Consider the following 18727-nt stretch of genomic DNA (forward strand, 5'->3'; position numbering starts at 1 on the left):
TTTATGTATTTCAGTCATGAGTCAAAGAGCTCTAAAAGGGCATAACACCAGGAACATTATTTTCCAGCATTAAATGGCCATCTCAAAGGATCAAAAATAACATAAAAGATCATGAGAATAACAGAGTGGTAGAGAAATACATTATGAGCACATGGTAAGCATACGATACTCAGGTTCAAAGAGGACTGTTCTGAAAACAAGAACACACAGGAAGAGCACTGAAAACCCTACCCAAGAATCACTATTATCTTAATAAGTGTGATCAAGACACCAAGTTACCTTCTTGTGAAATCATTAGCTGATCATCCATATACAGATAAGGAGGAAACTGCTCTAAGCTGGGAGTTCTTTAATTTGAAATTCATTATGGTCTGGGCTTCAAGGAATCTGTGAGCCCTTTGGAGCCCCGTGTAAAACTCTGAGTATATGAGATGTATGTACATTTTCCTAGAAGAGGTATCCACAGCCTAAATCAGACTTTCAGACAATCCTCATATCCAAAAAGATCTACTATTCTAAAAACCAGGCAGCAGTTTATGTGTGTGCAAATATATAACTGGATCTTGGATAATCTAAATAATATTCCCAAAGCCTGAAATTTATTTATTTATTTTTAAAAGATTTTATTTGTTCATTTAACAGAGAGGGGGAACACAAGCAGGAAGAGCAGCAGGCAGAGTGGGGGAAGAAGGAGGCTCTCTGCTGAGCCAGGAGCCAGATGTGGGACTCGATCCCAGGATCTTGGGATCACGACCTGGGCTGAAGGCAGCTGCTTAACGAACTGAGCCACCCAGGCATACCGAAAAGTCTGAAATTTAAAAAGGTATTTGACTTTTCTAAATTGCTCATAAAAATATTTTAGAAAGATGGAAACTAGACTTAGCCTAACTACGGGAAGCGGCCATAGAATGGACGCAGATTAAAAATAAATATTTCAGGAACCCTATAGCTGTGAAAGTACTCTAAAACTGTGTAAGAAAGAAAATTTAGGTTGTTCTGGAAGATTTCCTTTCCTTGGATTAAACACAGGACAAAAATGGCTATATGTTTAAAAAAACATGGAAACACTAGAATCTAAGGATAAAAGGTTTGAAAAAACTAAACAGTTTTTTAACAATAGTGACTGTAGTATTTTGGAACTGAGTTGGTACATTTTTGGTTATTACAACGATTAGGGGCTATTCTGAGGCCAGGGACATGAGATGTCTAGGAATGAACTACACATGTCAGGACAAAAAAAACTGTCCCATATGCTGCATGCCATTCGTATGTCCTACTGGACATTCACCTAAGTAAAAAGTCTATAATTAAGTGAGCCTGGGTTTTAACTAACTCCACTGCACATATTTCTGTAAAGTATTTTGTACCCAGTTTTAATTTCCAACACTTTTTTTTTTTTTTACAATTTTATTTATTTATTAGAGAGAGAGAGACAGACAGACAGACAGACAGAGACATCCTAAGTAGGCAGAGAGGCAGGCAGAGGGAGAGGGAGAAGCAGCCTCCCTACAGAGCAGGGAGCCTGATGTGGGGCTTGATCCTAGGACCCTGGGATCACAACATGAGCCGAAGGCAGACGCTTAACCGACTGAACCATCTGGTGCCCCAATTTCCAGGACTCTTAACTATGGGGATCACCTATGTAAATCAAAGCAAGATTGCTTTTTTGCTCGTAACTTTCCCAAGAAACATTCACCATTTTGGAAAATCATGTCACCACTTGTGCTATCGACCAATATAGAATGTCTCTGTTCCCCCCAATTCGTATGTTGAAACCTATTTCCCAATGTGATGATAGGAGATGAGGCCTTTGGGAGGTATTTGGTCATGACGGGAGAGCCTCCATGAATGGGATTAGTGTCCATATAAAAAAGATCCTAAGGAGCTCCCCCACCCTTCCACCATGTAACCACATAGTGAGAGGCACTGTCTCGGAACCAGAAAGCAGGTTCCTACCAGATACCAAGACTGCCAGCACCTTGATCCTGAACTTGTAACCTCCAGAACTGACTGAGAAATAAAATTCTGCTGTTTCTAAGCCACTCAGGCTATGATATTCTACTACAGCAACTTGAACCAAGACAGTTGGCAATACCAGTCTAGGGCTTGGCTGACAACACAAACCAAATTTATCAGTCTGTAGTTTTCACTGCTGGATTCAGGGTTAATCCTAATGAAGACTTCATTATGTCTTACTACGGAGCCATGTCCAGGCATCTATTGGGAAAACATAAAAATGGTATTTATTTTATGTTCAGCGAGGACACTGTATCAACTAAAAATATTCTCTGTATGGAGAAAGGCGGTTAGGGAAAAATGAGTAAAATCCAAATGGAGTGCTGAGTCTAGTTAGGAGTACTGCAGCAATACTTGCTTCTTGGTTGTGACAAATCTGTTACAGTAATACTAGACTTTAACAGTAGAGGAAACAGGGTAAGGGTGTATGTGGGCAATTTTTGTACTATCTTTGCGACTTTTCCGTAAATCAAGAACTATTCTGGGGCACCTGGGTTGCTCAGTGGGTTAAGCCGCTGCCTTTGGCTCGGGTCATGATCTCGGGGTCCTGGGATCGAGCCCCGCGTTGGGCTCTCTGCTCGGCGGGGAGCCTGCTTCCTCCTCTCTCTCTGCCTGCCTCTATGCCTACTTGTGATCTCTCTCTGTCAAATAAATAAAATCTTAAAACAAAAACAGAAACAAAACAAAACAAAACAAAAAACTATTCTACAAAAAGCTTCTTATTAAAAAGTTTGCCTTTAGAGATATACAGAGATTTCAAATCTGGAAAACTGTTCCTCCATTTCTGTTAATATCAGTTTTCCAAACTGTTTGATGGAACTACTAACTCAATGTTTTCTTACGTCAGATAACAGTCAAATACCAACAAGCTCATATGGATTATCCTCGAATAGTGTGGCCCTAGTTTACTGAACTGCATTACAAATTAGTTGCAATGCACTGCACACACATATACCCTTCTGGACAAATTCTCCACATGGTTATACTATATTATCTATGATTTTAATTCGAGGCTACTCATGGGAGGTGTTTCAACATATTTATTATTAAAAAAGGAGTAGAGTCTGGGGGCGCCTGGGTGACTCAGTGGGTTAAGCCTCCTGAGTTCGGCTGAAGTCATGATCTCAGGGTCCTGGGATGAAGCCTTGCATTGGTCTCTCTGCTCATTGGGGAGCCTGTTCCCCCTCCCCCTGCCTGCCTCTCTGCCTACTTGTGATTTCTCTCTCTGTCAAATAAATAAATAAAATCTTGGAAAAAAAAAAAAGGAGCAGAGTCTGAGAGAGTTGAAAACCAGTCAACTAAACAAAGCATTAACAAGCAGAAAAGAGAGATTATAGCACAGTTTATCTGTGAATGTTACACTAAATTCCTATGGAGAAGAAAATAATAAAATAAAAAAAGCAGAGTATCTATAAGGCTTGGTGATAATCTTCTTTCTTCATAGGGTGGTATTCAATGAAGACCCTTCATCAGGGATTAACCTCTGAGCAAAAAATATCTATGTAAGAGAAGTAAGAAAAATTTTGTTTTTATAGAAGTCCTATGAGATTCTAGGACCCTGGGATCCTGACCTGAGCTGAAGGCAGACGCTTAACCCACTGAGCCACCCAGGCGCCCCGCCTATGAGATTCTTGAGCATGTTCAGCTTCTGAAAAAACGTGAAGGGGAGGAACCGAAAAGCAGTAGAAAAAATAAAAAGCCGGGAAAACAACTGGTATGTTTAAGATTAAAAAAAAAAAAAAATCACTCACCTGTGCACAAATCTGATGCATGACATGACCAAATTCATGGAAGTAGGTCCGCACCTCATCGTGCCTCAGGAGAGAGGGCCGGCCTGCTGTTGGCTGCGAGAAGTTCACCACGAGGGCGGCCACAGACATCATTCGGCTCCCATCAGGGAGGAGGCAGCCAGGCTGGAGACCAAAGCAGGCTGCATGGTTGTACTTTCCTTCCCTGGGAACCAGAAGCATCGCTGGTGAGATAGGAACATTCTTCTGTAGCAACAACACTGCTGTGACCTCCCTCAATCACGAAGCCTTATTTGATACCAGAGGATGCTTTGAAACAAGTAATCCACCCTTGAGAAAGTAGGTCATTATATTAAAATGGACAAGCTAAAACTGTGCAGACAAAACCCCACTATCACTGCACACGAGTTTTATCTCCAAGGTTTCTTTGTGGAAAAACTGTAATGTAAGAATCAAGAATATACACCACACCCATTGTAGAGCCCAATGTTTACTTTGATGGGATCTTACTTTCCTTTTTCAAAGATGGTGTCACTAAATACTACATTGTATGAAAGCAAACTTGAAATAAAAGATATAGTTTGGTTTACTGAACAGATTTTTCTTAAAATCAGAATTGATAAAAACCAAATACTAGACAATAAGGTTGTTCCCTTTATTCAAGGAAGGAAGAATCAGTGTTCACAATTAAATGTGCTCCTCTTATAAACTAGTCAGGCCTTTTTGAAACACAATGCTTTTAGTTAGCATGGGAAAAATAAAAATTACACTATAAAGTTGTCTATTTTTAAACAATGATGGTCTCTCAAAAAGGTATGTGCAATTGGATTTTATTCTAGAAGTAGGTTTCCATCCCCCGCCCCCCAGAGGATTAGTAGTCCATTCAGGTTTGGGGTAGGACATTTTACTTTGATAGGTTTTGATTGATATACACCTTTGTTTACATTGTCTTTCTCGGTGACTCCTTATTGATCTGCTTTCCCTGCTGTTGTTATTCAAGTTAAAAACAAAACAAAACAAAACAACCAGCTTTTTTCAGCTTCCTATGATGAGGTACAAAGCTAGAAAGGACACTGCTCCTACCCATACAACAACAATATGCTACACAATCTCCAAATCACCACTTTTCTTGAATTCATCACTAATGGGAAGGCAATCAAGTAACTTATAGTCTAAGACTGATGTCACCAAGGGGAGAGGAAGCAAGGAAGCAAGTGTGTGTGTGTGTTTGTTTTTTTTTTTAAAGATTTTATTTATTTATTTGACAGAGAGAGATCACAAGTAGGCAGAGAGGCAGACAGAGAGAAAAAGGAAGGGAAGCAGGCTCCCTGCTGAGCAGAGAGCCTGATGTGGGGCTCGATCCCAGGACCTTGGGATCATGACCCAAGCTGAAGGCAGAGGCTTTAACCCACTGAGCCACCCAGGCGCCCCACAAGTGTGTTTTTTAGCCTGGGGCAAATACTACAGAAGCCAGTAGGAGAAGTCTTTTAACAAATTGTTAAAGGCCATGGTGGACCAGCGAAATCGGGGAGCCCCTGGGCACTATAGATAAGGATGTTCTGCCTCCTTGTGCAGGGTCTTCTCCCTGAACCTCGCTGAGGCCGCACACAAAGAGGGCAGCAGGCTGATGCCCTGCTGGAGCATCAGTCCTGATGCAGGCCTGGAGAGGAAGCAGCTGTCTTGACAGAGGAATGAAGCATTGCCTCGCTTCTCTGAGGGAGGGCAAGAAACGCTGTTGTGCTAAGAGCATTGGAGAAAACCCACTGCCAAGGCCAAGGGAACAGAAAAAATCCTCTACTTCTGAAGGAAAGACAGGAACACAGTGTGTGCCAGACCTACAAATAAGATCTACTGAACAGGCTGAGTCAGCACTGAACAGGGACACGGGAAGGGAAGGCAGACAGAGGCAGGGACAGAAGCTGTGGATGGGTACACCAGAAACAATATACTGAATATGATAATTGGTGCCTCAAAGGGCTACTCAGGGCTTTCCACAATAATTTCATATAGTTGATTATAAATGTGTAAACAGATTTATAAACCTTTTTTTTAATATGGGAAAACTAAAGTAATCTGGACATGTTAATTCTATTATATTTAGTGCTTCTTAGTACATTAAGAAAGGCCAAAAAAAGTGTTTTTCCCCCCAAAAGCATATTCTTCATTTGAGAGTAATATGGGTGCTACTGTGTTAGACAGACAAGGGCTGAGATAGTTGGAGAACTTTTAAAGTCTAAGAATAGCTTAAAATCAAGGACTTTCTACGGATTTAAAAGTCAGTGGCATTGAGGGGTTTTTAATCTTTCCTTTAAGAAAAAACTTGATTTATTTAATTTTAAAGTCTTTTTTATTCTGACATTTTACCTTTCCATATTTTGTCCATAAAATGATGGTGATTTTTAAAAATGTCCCTATCATTCTTCCCCTAAGTGACCTGAAGTGATTTCTGAAAATGGTTCTGCTAGTCACTTGACCCAGAAAACCCTACAAAATCATGCAAATCAGAGTTTCAAATTTTCATGTACACTTTAAGAACATATGTGAAACTTCCCAGGGCATCAAAGGCAGGCATATCCAAGAAGCCACCAAGTATCTGAAGGATACCACTTTGTGGAAGGGGTATGGGCCATTCTGTCGCTACAACGGTAGACTTGGGAGGTATGCTCAGGCCAAAGAGTGGGGATGGACACAGGGTTGGCGGCCCAAAGAGAGTGCTGAATTTTTACTGTACATGTTTAAAAATGGAGAGAGTAATGCTGTACCTTAAGGGTTTAAATGTAGATTCTCTGGGGAACAGTGCCCCCCAGATGCAGCGTAGAACTTACAGGGCTCCTGGTTGGGTTAACCCATACATGAGCTCTCCCTTCCGCACTGAGAGGATCCTTATTGATCAGACTGTTCCTAAGCCAGAATAGGAGGTCACACAGAAGAAAAAGATATCCCAGAAGAAACTGAAGAAATAAAAACTTATGCCCCAGGAGTAAATTCTATACAAAATTTAAAAATAATAAAAAGTAAAAAAAATAAAAATGTCCCTATCAAGCATCTTATGTTGGAATCATCAGAGTATCTTGGCTTTGTTTTGTTTGAGAATTTCAGTATTCAATGAATAAACACTGAAATGTGATTAAAAAAAAAAAAAGTAACTGGTTTTTTCTTAAACCTACTCCAAATATCCTTTTTTGAGTCACTGAGAAAAAACCAAGTTACTCCATCTCACTTTTAGGAAGTGACAGGAAGGTGACAGGAAGTGAATATTAAGTAGGTCACTACTTTCACAAGAGATGGGCTTTTGATTCCCATCCTAGCGCTACTCATAAAGGCCAGATCTCAGAGTGCAAAAGAAAGTGACCCTATGTTGGTGGGGAGACAGCAGGTTGGGGTGGTAAGAACTGTTATCTGTGACCCTGGAAGTAGAATCTGGGGATAGTTCTAAAAGATTCCAGGGCTGAAGGATTTCCCCTGAAAGAATTTCTGGCTTAAAACTGCATGCTAACACTCTTACTAAAAAGAGACCCATCTACATGACAAGGGCTTATTTTTAGACCATTTTGAAAGTGAAAGTAAGTCCATAAAACACTGGGATAAGGCCCCACTGTCCACTGTCTGGATGATGCAGTTATCCAGCCTCCTTCCCAGTAGCCACCCAAAGTCACCCAGTCTTTGGGTTAAAAACTTGTTTGTGCCACTAAAGTAGGGGGTCACTGGGATTTCCTGTGGCCTAGTTAGTAAAATGAATTGGTAATTGTAACAGGTTGGCTTTGTTGTAGAAAGCAGCCTAGAGAGGAAGTGATCCAAATCCTTTCGCGGCTGATGGAGCCCTATAGAGCCCGTAGTTAACCACATGTTTCAGAGACAACAATGTTTTCTTGATTCCTCCCGGTGACTGACTACCTAGCCAGGGTGATATGCATGTATAGCCTAATGCACGAAACAATCCTGTAAAGGGATCACCACTCCCACACTACAGACGAGGAAACAGAGTCTCAAGTTAAATCACCTAAGCATCCCAACTCAATTTGAATGACTACAAAGATTTTGCTATTCCTGCTGTATTGTGCTGCCTCTCAGCTGGACTAAGGGAAGTGGCCAGAGACTGAAGAGTACAGGCAGAGAGATTACCTGAACAATAAATATTTTGGAGGCCAATTTAATTTTATTTATTTATTTATTTATTTATTTATTTATTGGAGGCCAATTTTAAATTAAGTAAGTGCAGTGCACAAACTAGATGATGATGATGGCTGCAAACATTTATTAAGCAATTCTATATGCAGGGTAGTCTTCCAGTTAATGTTTTATACATAATTAACCAACCGTTTTATCCTTACAATCCTACAAAGCAGGTAGAATTAATATTCCTGTTTGATCAAAACTATAATGTAGATAAAGAAATGGAGGCATAGGAACATTAAGTTGCCTAGTAAGTGACAGAGCCAGACACTCTGACTTCAGAGCCCACATCTTTACTCCCATAGAACTCCAAGAACCACACAAGAAAACTCTGGAAGACAAGAGTCTTAATCTGGGTAGGAATTCAATCCCTAGGGTCCCTTCTAACAACATGATTCTCAGTACCTTGGATAGAGGTCCAAGTAGAACTGTCCCAGAACTTCTCCTGTGGCTTTATCCTTCACGGTGTAAAGTGTCACACTTTTATTCCATACATGAGCATCTGCCACTTGCTCAAATGAAAGACCTAGCAACTCCTGGTAGATGTTCAGCAAGCCTTCAGTGACCACTTCAATTGGGAAATATTCCTTGAGGATCTCTTGATCTATGGAGTACTTGAGTTCTTCTGTCTGAGTCATGTAGTAATATAGATCCCAGGCATTGATTTTCCCATCATATTCAAAACCTCTCTCTTCACATTCCTTTTTCTTCAAGTTCAAAATAAACTCTCGCTCTGCCTCACCCAGTGGTTTTAATTTCTGGCTTAAATCATCTGTGAGGGAAGTGGGAAAAGTCAGTGATTTATTGCTTTGGGGAGCAAGCACATTCATACATATACCAATGTCTTTCTCCTTTATAGTACTTGGTGTAGATAACTGGGGGGAAGGAAGGGTAGAAGAAAGGATGGAGGGAAAGAGAGCTGGCGCTATTATGACAGCACTGCTGTTTTCTTCCCGGTAATTAATTTCATGGCCCTTGCCCTCCCATTTTTTTCAGCACCAGCCAAACCAAGCCACAACTTCCTCTCACCATCAACAAAGCTCAAGTTTATCTCAGAGAACTTGGACTCCGGAATGTTGTAATTCAGGAAACATAACAACAGTGAAACCATCTCATGTACATGATTATTCTTCAATGAGATGAGGCTCCTCAAAAAGCCAGGGAAAATAAATCAGGTGCAACCTGTGATCACTATTACTAAAAATTGCTCAATGCCTTTAACAGCCATGGGTTTTATCACTAATCCCTCTATAAAGAAAGTCTATTTGGATACAGCAATTCCACTTCTTAGATGGATACCACAATTTCTATACTGTGCTTAATTTTGACTATTTCACTTTCTCCCTAATTTACTTTAATTTAAAATTGGCATGTTCTCATCTCAGTTTTCCTCTTGACTGCCTATATTCACCTACTCTCTTACAGGCCTCATCAGAATTAGGTCACTTTGTGTCTTCCCTAAGTTCCCTTCTTTCTCTTTAGAGGGCTTCTCAGGCCATTGCCTTCACCTCACGCTCTGGGGTTGCCTCTCAAACTGCTAGGTCCCGTAAAGAGCCAAATACATGTTTATCTTACATTTGTGACAAACTGTGAAGCACAAATACATAACAAGAGCATATGCATTTAGGTAAATACAGTGAAACAGTCAAAGAAGAAGAAAAATGGAAATATACAACTGATTTTAAAAAAGACCCCACCTAGAAAGGCTGTTACATGGCTTGTACTCTTCGCGGTGTTCATTTCAAGGACAAAGTCAGCATGTGTGCTATAGCCAAGGAGTCTGGCTACTTTGGCCCGCAAAGGAAGTAGCTGCTGCAGAATTATGGTGTTTTCCTAGTAATAAACAATGACAAAAACACAGACTAATCATTAATTGGATCCAAAGCATTAAAAGGAAGTTATTACATATATCTGTAGGTTGGCAAAATTGTCAATTATTTTTAAACCATCTCAACCTCCTAATAAATGATTCCACTTCACCGTTAAAGACTTAAAAAAAAAATTCATGATCTAATTTTACTTCTGAAATCATTGACTTTTTAAGCCTCAGGAGATTGCTATGAAGTCTTAATAAAATTGTAGGTATTATAAACTTGAAGTGAAAAAGTAATCTTAAGGACTACAGGGATTCCACATTTAATTCCACTGACAAGACTACAACAAATATTTTAAATTTGTTTTTGGTACTTATAAATACATATAAGCACAAGTTTGCCACTTTAATTTCACACCCATTAGTACGGCTATCATACGAACATTAGAAAATAGAAAATAGTGTTAATGAGGATGTGAAGAATTTGGAGATTTTGTATACTGCTGATGCAAATGTAACAAGTGTAGCTGCTGTGGAAAACAGTATTGCAAGTCCTTAAAAAAATTAAACACATAATTACCATATGATCTAGCAGTTCCACTTGTGGATGTGTGTTCCACAGGAACTCAAAGAGATACCTGTACACCTGTGTTCACTACACCATCATGTGAATAACAGCCAAGTAGCCCAATGTCCATTAGTGCAAGAATGCATAAAGAAAATGTGGTATAGGGGCATCTGGGTGGCTCAGTTGGTTAAGCGAATGCCTTTGGCTCAGGTCATGATCCTGGAGTCCTGAGATCGAGTCCCACATCAGGTTCCCTGTTAGGCAGGGAGTCTGCTTCTCCCTCTGACCCTCCCCCTTCTCATGCTCGCTCTCTCTTTCTCTCTCTCAAATAAATAAAATCTTTAAAAAAGAAATAAGAAAATGTGGTATAGACATACAATGTAATATTATTCAGTCTTAAAAGGGAAAGAGATTTTCATACATGCTAAACGATAACTTGAAGGTATTACGCTAAGTAAAGTAAGTCAGTCATAAAAGTATAAATATTGTATGATTCCAACTTACATGAGGTTCCTAAGAGTTAAATTCATAGAGCCAGAAAGGAAAACAGTGGATGCCAGGGGTCGGGAGTGGGGGAGCAAGGTTGGGAGTTAGCATTTAATGGGTACAGCTTCAGCTAGAGAAGACAAAAAACCCTGAAGACACATGGTGGTGATGTTTGCACAGCAATGTGAACGTACTTAATGCCACGGAACCCTTGTACGGATGTTGCAGAGATTTATCTCAAGTCATTACAAAAAAATTTTTTTATGTATGTATTAAGAAAACAAGCAATGATATTGCTTTATTTTTTTAACAATGAAAGGAAAAGTAATCTCCTAGAGACTAATAAATGTTGAGGTCAAAGAAAAATTACCCCTCAAGGATGAAATCATATTTATAGACACATTTCTAAGGACGATCACATGTCAAGATCAGGCTACCCAGGTTCATATAGGCTCCACCATTTCCTAGAGCTCACTATCGACTGTCAATTTTCTTGAAATCTCTCTCCTACCCCCCACCCCAACAATTCTTTCTTTTAGTAAAAGGATTTTCTGAGTTTTTACTGGACACAGGATACTGTGACCACCGTCCCTAGCCTTCCTTAAAACTATTTGTGGCCACATGATCTACAATGGGACAAGGGACTCTCAAAGAGGTGATGAGTAAAATTCCCGAGTCATCTCTGTATAAATACTTGTCTTGCCAGCTGCGACCAGCACATGACAACAGTGACTTCAGAGGCCGTAATACCGTGGACGGCAGTGCTAACTTCCCCAGCTCTGGATCACTCACCTCTGTACTGTTAGTTGCAAGAGAAATAAACCTTTCTTCAAAAACTGTGGTAAAACATATAGAACAACCACAACAAAAATGCCACTTTAACCATTTAAAAAATTGTTCAAGACTTTAGTTAACAGGCGTTTGCCCTCTAACTTTTTGAAAAAAAAATCAAGTCGTAAATTTTTTAAAAAAAAGATTATTTATTTATTTGACAGACAGAGATCACAAGTAGGCAGAGAGGCAGGCGGAAGCAGACTCCCCGCCGAGCAGAGAGCCCAATGTGGGGTTCAATCCCAAGACCCTGAGATCATGACCTGAGCCCTTCGAAGGCAGAGGCCTTAACCCAATGAGCCACCTAGGTGCCCCACAAGTTGTAAATTTTTATTACAAATTAAAAATGAGGTCCTTAAAAATCTCAACTTGACCAGTTATGAAATAATATTAAAAACCTTTCATGATGGGTTGAGAAAAATCAGGCTTAAAACAAAACAAAACAAAACAAAACCCAAACCAAATACATTTATCATTACCAAAAAGGGGCATTTTTTTGTAAAAATAGAAACCCCATGGTGCATAGATCACGCAAATTAGAAATTCTGGTTACCTGTTTAATGGGTACAATGCAAGCAGTTAAGGTCTTTGGCTACATTCTCTTGCTCTTTTTTTTTTTTTTTTTTAATTTCTTATTTTAAAAATTTTTTTAAATAAACATATAATGTATTTTTATCCCCAGGGGTAGAGGTCTGTGAATCGCCACTTTTGCTCATTTTTTATTCCTGGAATTTCTTATTTACCTCCTCATGTTGGATGACTAAACCAAATGATGTCAGTGACCATAAGCCCACATTTTCTTAGCCCTGCCCTGTCAGGCTTGTAAGCCAACCAACTCTCAGCTGTAAATTGGCTGTTTTTGTTTCTGTGAAATCTCATGGTTTGGGGTTTTCTGGACATCTGCATGGGTCATTGAGGTGAAATTGGCAGGGATCTTGAGGTGCTTCTGACATTGGTTCTCATTTTAATTTTCCTTACTTTCTTCAAAGCATCCTCTTCAGATGGTAGATGGTCTCTGCCAAGGAGGACCCCTGCAGAATCATCTCCCTGGCCTGCCTTGCTCTCCTGAACCCTGCCTGTCAGCGCCCTCCAGGGCTTATCCCTGCGCGGGAGGGCTGGAGGAGTGGTTGCTGCCAATGGTCAGGTGCAGTCAGGTGGGAACTGGGGCCTGCAGGCGGGCTGGCCTTCTTCTGCACAGGTACTTCCCGGGGTTATTTTTTATGACAGTCTGGTATACAAACATACCTTCCTTGGTCTCATTCCTGTTGACAGAACCACTTTACTGTTTCTGGAACCTTTGTTGTAATGACTTTGCTGTTGCCCATGGCCACCGTGGAGGCGATGGCCCCAGGCTACTGTGCCTGGTGTTTGAAGAGCAGAGGGTGGGCAGGGGCTGGTAACCTCCCCCAACTTGCTGCTCCTCCTGGTGACAGTGATGGGGACTGGGCCAGCTAGGGCAGCTGTGCCTCCTCCTGGGTGTGGTGGTAACTAGGCCATGGGGGTGGGGCTGCTCAGGGCTCTCTGGGGTCCACTCTCCTTCCCACTCTTGCCGGAACTCCCATTTTAGCCATTTTTAAGTTCATAACTCAGTGGCACTAATTGCACTCGGTTCACACTGTTGTGCAACCACTACCACTGTTTCCAAAACTTTTCCAACACCCCAAACGGAAACTTGGTAACCATCAAACAGTAATTCCCCAGTGGTCCCAGCCTCTGCCAACCACTAATCCTTTCTGAAGAGAAACAGCTTTTATCTTATTTGAGTCACTGGGCTTTTGGCTGGCTTTTGTGTAGCTGCTTAACCTGTACCCTTATACACACAGAGGCTGATACTAGGAATAAGGTACTGCTCTAAGAAAAAGGAAAGATGTATACGAAGAGAAGGTGAGGACAGAGACATTGCTGGCTGGGAAGCTAGCAATCCTCAGTATACCATGGGTAACATTTGTTAAAATGATTTCACGTCATAACTTGGAAGGCAGAACAATTACCTACTGAGACTTTGCTCTGGGGGAACTGCTGGGGAAGAACTAATGTTGGTGCATGTTTGTTGCTATTTGGACTTTTAGAAAGATTACATGAGAGAGATGAACTCAACTGAGACCACTCAGTTTGCAAAGATGGAAGGAAAAGACTTCTACTACAAGAGGTTCTGGCTGTGGCTTACAATCTAGGACTTGAGATGGCTGGCAGAGCCAATTGCTCTGTCCTCCAAATATCAGGAGAAAAGACTGTCACTCAGAGTTACTGAACTGCAGAGATTAAAGAATGCTGCCTTCAAGCCCACTGTTTCAGAAGGCCCCAAAGCAGATTCTATTAAATCGAGGAAAAGCAAGATGGACAGGATTTATGAGTCAATGTAAAAAGATCCAGTAGGTTTAAGAACAACTGACCAGGCACCTGGGTGGCTCAGTGGGTTAAACCTCTGCCTTCAGCTCAGGTCATGATCTCAGGGTCCTGGGATTGAGTCCTACATCGGGCCCTCCGCTTGGCAGGGAGCCTGCTTCCTCCTCTCTCTCTGCCTGCCTCTCTGCCTACTTGTGTTCTCTCTCTGTCAAATAAATAAATAAAATCTTAAAAAAACAACAAATGACCAAAAAATTATTTGGGTAGAATTATTTTAACATGAATCTGGACATAAACAGACAAGATACCTACTAAGTTTTTGAAGGTAATATATTACCAAAGGCATCATGAGCTTTCCCTACAAAAGCTTGTGGTTATTTGATCTCTAAAGCAATCCTCAGGCTTCAAACCAGCATCAGCAGGAATCTTTACTAGTAGCTTCCCAGGATGCGGTTGTGGAGGGTAACAGATAAGAAAGAATTCTTGGCAGGCAAGACCAGGGATCAGTAGTACAATGGCTAAATAAATTTCTGCTCGAAAAAAAAACACCAAATCACTTTAATGAGCTATCCCAGGAACTTCATCAGAGCAAGGAATACTCACAATTCCTGCCAAACAGTTTTTGAAAACTGGTATGCGCCTGCTGTATGTTTCCCATTCTTTCCTTGTCCTTATGGGGGTTTTTAGTGTGGTTACTGTGTTCCTAGTCTACCAGTGGCTGTGTGTTCTGGGGATGAACAGAACAGACCACATGCCCTCTCTTTCATAGGCTGCTAGATCATGAGGAAGCTACAAGTGGGGAGGGGTCCTGACATCATGGTCTTTGGGCTCACAGCCATAACTGGTTATAATCTGGCATATAGTGAATGGGTTCACACAGGCACTCACAGTGATCCGGAGAGCCAGAGAGGCAAACTGTGATGGAGATGTCTAGCTGACTCTGAGAATGTGTTTCTAATTATTCCTTTTTACCTTTTGGTAACAGAATTCCCTCAGACTCCATTTCCCAGATTCCCCTGCAGCTAGATATATGTCTAGCTGATGGAATCTGAGTCAATAGGAGGTGAATGGACTTGATGTATGTTATTTCCAGGTCTTCTTAAAGGTGCTGTCTCTGTCTTCTACTTTCCCTCTTCCAAACAGGCTGGGAAACGGTGATAGCTGGGATGGCCTTGGAAGTCACTTGCTGAGGACTGGGAGGTACTCCACCAGCCCTGGACTGTTGACTTCATAAAAGAATACAACTTTTAGTTTATTTAACCCATTCTATTTTAATTAGAACTGCTTAGGCTGTGTCTGCACCAATGTTCCCAGTAAGCCAGGGAAGCGCTAACAGCCTTTAGGAATAAGGAGGCATAATACTCAAATAGGCATGTTGGTCTCTGAGCTGACTTCAACACTAGTAAACAACGCAAACCCTTTTCTTAAAAATCTCCATGAAAACAACAACAACAAAAAGACAAACATTCAGAGTACCTCTTTGCACCTCGTATTAAAAGCCATTTCCATCTTCCTTCTAGTTTCAGGGATACAACATTTCTTCATGACAGGAAAATAGTGTGGATATTTTAAGGTAATTTTATACTTGTCATCATCTGTCTTTTCTAAACTGTCAATGAAATCATCAGGAAGAGCACCTGCAAAAAATCATTTTTTCATACATCAATTTTTCCACTCATTATTAGTTTATTTAGCATTGGCATAGTGCCTTTAAGAAGCTCTAGGAATTCTGTGGAGTAATTGAAATTCAAGTAAAATAATGACAATCCTTACAATATCATTTGACGTTCCTGGAATGGAGGTGGTGATTAGAGGACAGGTGGCTTAGGAGATGGTAATTCAAAATGTGAATAGGCTTCAGTGCACTTGTGTAGATGGTGTTTTGATAGAGAACAGGCAAAACTAAGCCAAGAAAGATCCAGAACAGGTTAAGAAGAGACTAGTGTAAGTTACAATGTAGGCAATATTATAAGGCAAAAACTTTCAAGGTACTGAAGGCATAAGTTACCAAGAAATATTATGAAATCTCCTTTGAAATGTCTCTAGAAATAGTTTACACATTTTTATTAGCATACAACCTAAGCATGGTTCAGCTGTCTTTTTTGTAGAAGTGGTAATGGGTTCTGTAGAAGGTATAGGGTCATTTTTAAAGACTTCTTTCAACTTTGATCTGGCAAACTGTGGGGTAACATTCTTTTCCTAACTTATATTATTTAACCAGGAAAAACTCAGAATTTTACCAAGTTCAGCCTTGGAAAATACAAGGAAGGTATCATCCTCATTGAGGTTTTTGTTGAAGTCAATACATAGCTCACTCATTCTTTTCTTCATGGCTTTGATTTCCTGAACAGAAGATACAAATATAGAATATTAGCAATAAAATGAAACCTTCATTTTAATGCTATGAGTCAAATAAGTTTCACTTTAATATGAAGATTGGCTTCTATGGCCAACCCTCAGAAAGTATGTTTTTTAAAGATGTGTATCATAAAAGTTTCCTGCAGTCTTCTACGCTGTGTCCATGAGGATCTTTATGCAACATGTACAAAAAGGCAATCCCAAGGATGTGTTAGAAATTAGTCATAAACTGGGCACCTGGGTGGCTCAGCTGGTTAAGAGACTGTCTTTGGGTCAGGTCATGATCCCGGAGTCCAAGGATCAAGTCTTGCATCAGGCACCCTGCTGAGTGGGGCATCTGCTTCTCCCTCTGACCTTCTTCCCTCTCATGCTCTTTCTCATTCTTTCTCTCAAATAAATAAATAAAATCTTAAAAAAAATAATTGTAAGCTTGTAAGAACTAAATAAGTTTAGGAGGTATAGTCAAAGCAGACTCAGGCACATAATACATTATACACACAATAAATAGCTGCTGGGTGAATGAATGATTCTAGTTACCTGTTAATAATTAACATCTTTTAGTCTTTTCCATTCAAAGTTTTAATACAGAAATCAGTATTTGGTGCCATAGTAAACTGAGAGAGAATCAATTCTATTGCTGCTTTGGAAAACATGTTATGTCTTAGTTTTATAGATCTTTGTAAATTAAGTTGATATGGGCCTTAACATTTGTATAAAAACTATTAAGTAAGAAATCAAAGGAAACCACAAGGAAAAACATGAAACATTTTTATTAACCTGCCCCTTCTTCTAAAAATGCTAGATAATGAAATTCACATTAACCATAACAGTTCTCAAACACAGCCCTGACCAGAAGCCTCAACATTACCCGGGAATTTGTTAGAAACGCGTATCTTGAGACCCACAAATGAAACACAAAGTCTGAGAGGTGGAACACTGTACTCAGAGTTTTGCTGTAAACCATCACTTGGCCTGGATGTCTTTCACACTTGCTTACTGCTCTACTGTGTAGAAGAATGACTTGGTAATTCTGATGTGCACTAAAGTTGAGTCTGCTGATGGAACACATACTGCACAGTACTGTTTTTGGACACTCTGGTTATCATCCCAAGTTCCCTTCTACCTTTCCCCCATTCTACATTAGTCCTTTAATTTTGGTGCGACCTACACCTGAAGTTCTAGGGTAACTCTATACCAGTTAGGTAATCTCATCCCTACTAAAGTATGGACTGGTTCAGGTAAGCCAGGCATGGCATTCTCCTGACTAAAGAGGGATTCAGGATTAGGCATATGCTCCAACTTGGGCCACTAAGACAGGAGAGGAGGTTCGAGGGAGCCTTTTCTAAGTCCTTCTGGATGGTGGATCTTCTAGTTATACAAGCAAATAAATCTATTTTATTGTTTAAACAATGTCAATGGTTTTGTCAGTTGTAAATACATTTCAATTAATACAATGCCCCTAATGGAAATGATGCCTGACCTGGAAGACAAAAGGTAGGGTAAGTGAGATTAGTCACACATTTCTCCTCTAACTAGGCTTAAGAGGATACAAGGTGTTCAAAGGGCATTTAGATGACAGAAAGGTACCTGTATCTCAGTGGTACCTTCAGTTGTATCTACTGTGCTGACATCACTTGGTTTGGATGTCTTTCACACTTGTTTCCTGTTCTATTGTTAGAATTACCTGGAAACAGATCAAAGGTTACATTTCCTGTCCAAGAAGAATGATTTAATTCTGGAGCTGGGTTTACTTCTGAAACTGGAAGACGGGATCAGCATTAGACAAAAAAAGTTTGAGAAGCACTTTTCAGTAGCTAATCTGTCTTCCTTTAAAGGGCATAGGTAGTTAGCCCTTGAGCAACAGGGATTTGAACCATCTGGGGCAACATATATAGATTTTTTTCAATAAAGGTCAATACTATAAATGTGTTTTTTCTTCCTTGTAATTTTCTCAACATTGTCTTTTTTCTGGCTTACTTTAAGAAGACAGTATATATAAAACATGAAACACATGTTAATCAACTATGTTATGGGTAAAGCTTCTGGTCAATAGCAGGCTGTTAGTAGTTACATTTTTGGGGAGTAAGAAGTTATATCGATTTTTGAATGTGCGGGGGGTTGCCACCTCAACCCCCAGGTTGTTCAAAGGTCAACAGTTTTTTTTTTTTTTTTTTAAAGATCTTATTTATTTATTTGACATAGAGTGAGCACAAGCAGGCAGAAAGGCAGGCAGGGGGAGAGGGAGAAACAGGCTCCCCACTGAGCAGGGAGCTTGACGCTGGACCCAATCCCAGGACGGTGGGATCATGACCTGAGCCGAAGGCAGTTGCTTAACCAACTGAGCCACCCAAGTGCCCTCAATCATAGGATATTCTATTCCAAACTGCT

At 40.3% G+C, this 18727-nt stretch overlaps 1 protein-coding gene across 3 annotated transcripts in view; it reads right to left on the bottom strand.

Annotated features, from left to right (window-relative positions):
* Positions 1 to 18727, bottom strand: part of NLN (neurolysin) — a 142800-nt gene that overhangs the window by 67257 nt on the left and 56816 nt on the right. For 2 of the 3 annotated variants that reach the window (XM_032336109.1, XM_032336110.1), the window contains exons 5-9: positions 16222 to 16324; positions 15458 to 15618; positions 9635 to 9770; positions 8343 to 8709; positions 3768 to 3969 (exon numbers count right to left, since the gene is read on the bottom strand). In XM_032336109.1, the coding sequence (XP_032192000.1) occupies positions 3768 to 3969; positions 8343 to 8709; positions 9635 to 9770; positions 15458 to 15618; positions 16222 to 16324 (969 nt within the window). The remainder of the gene's footprint in view (positions 1 to 3767; positions 3970 to 8342; positions 8710 to 9634; positions 9771 to 15457; positions 15619 to 16221; positions 16325 to 18727) is intronic. The other variant, XM_032336111.1, reaches the window with a different exon arrangement.

Source organism: Mustela erminea, chromosome 3, assembly GCF_009829155.1.
Source record: "Mustela erminea isolate mMusErm1 chromosome 3, mMusErm1.Pri, whole genome shotgun sequence".
In the NCBI taxonomy this organism is placed as follows: Eukaryota; Metazoa; Chordata; class Mammalia; order Carnivora; family Mustelidae; genus Mustela; species Mustela erminea.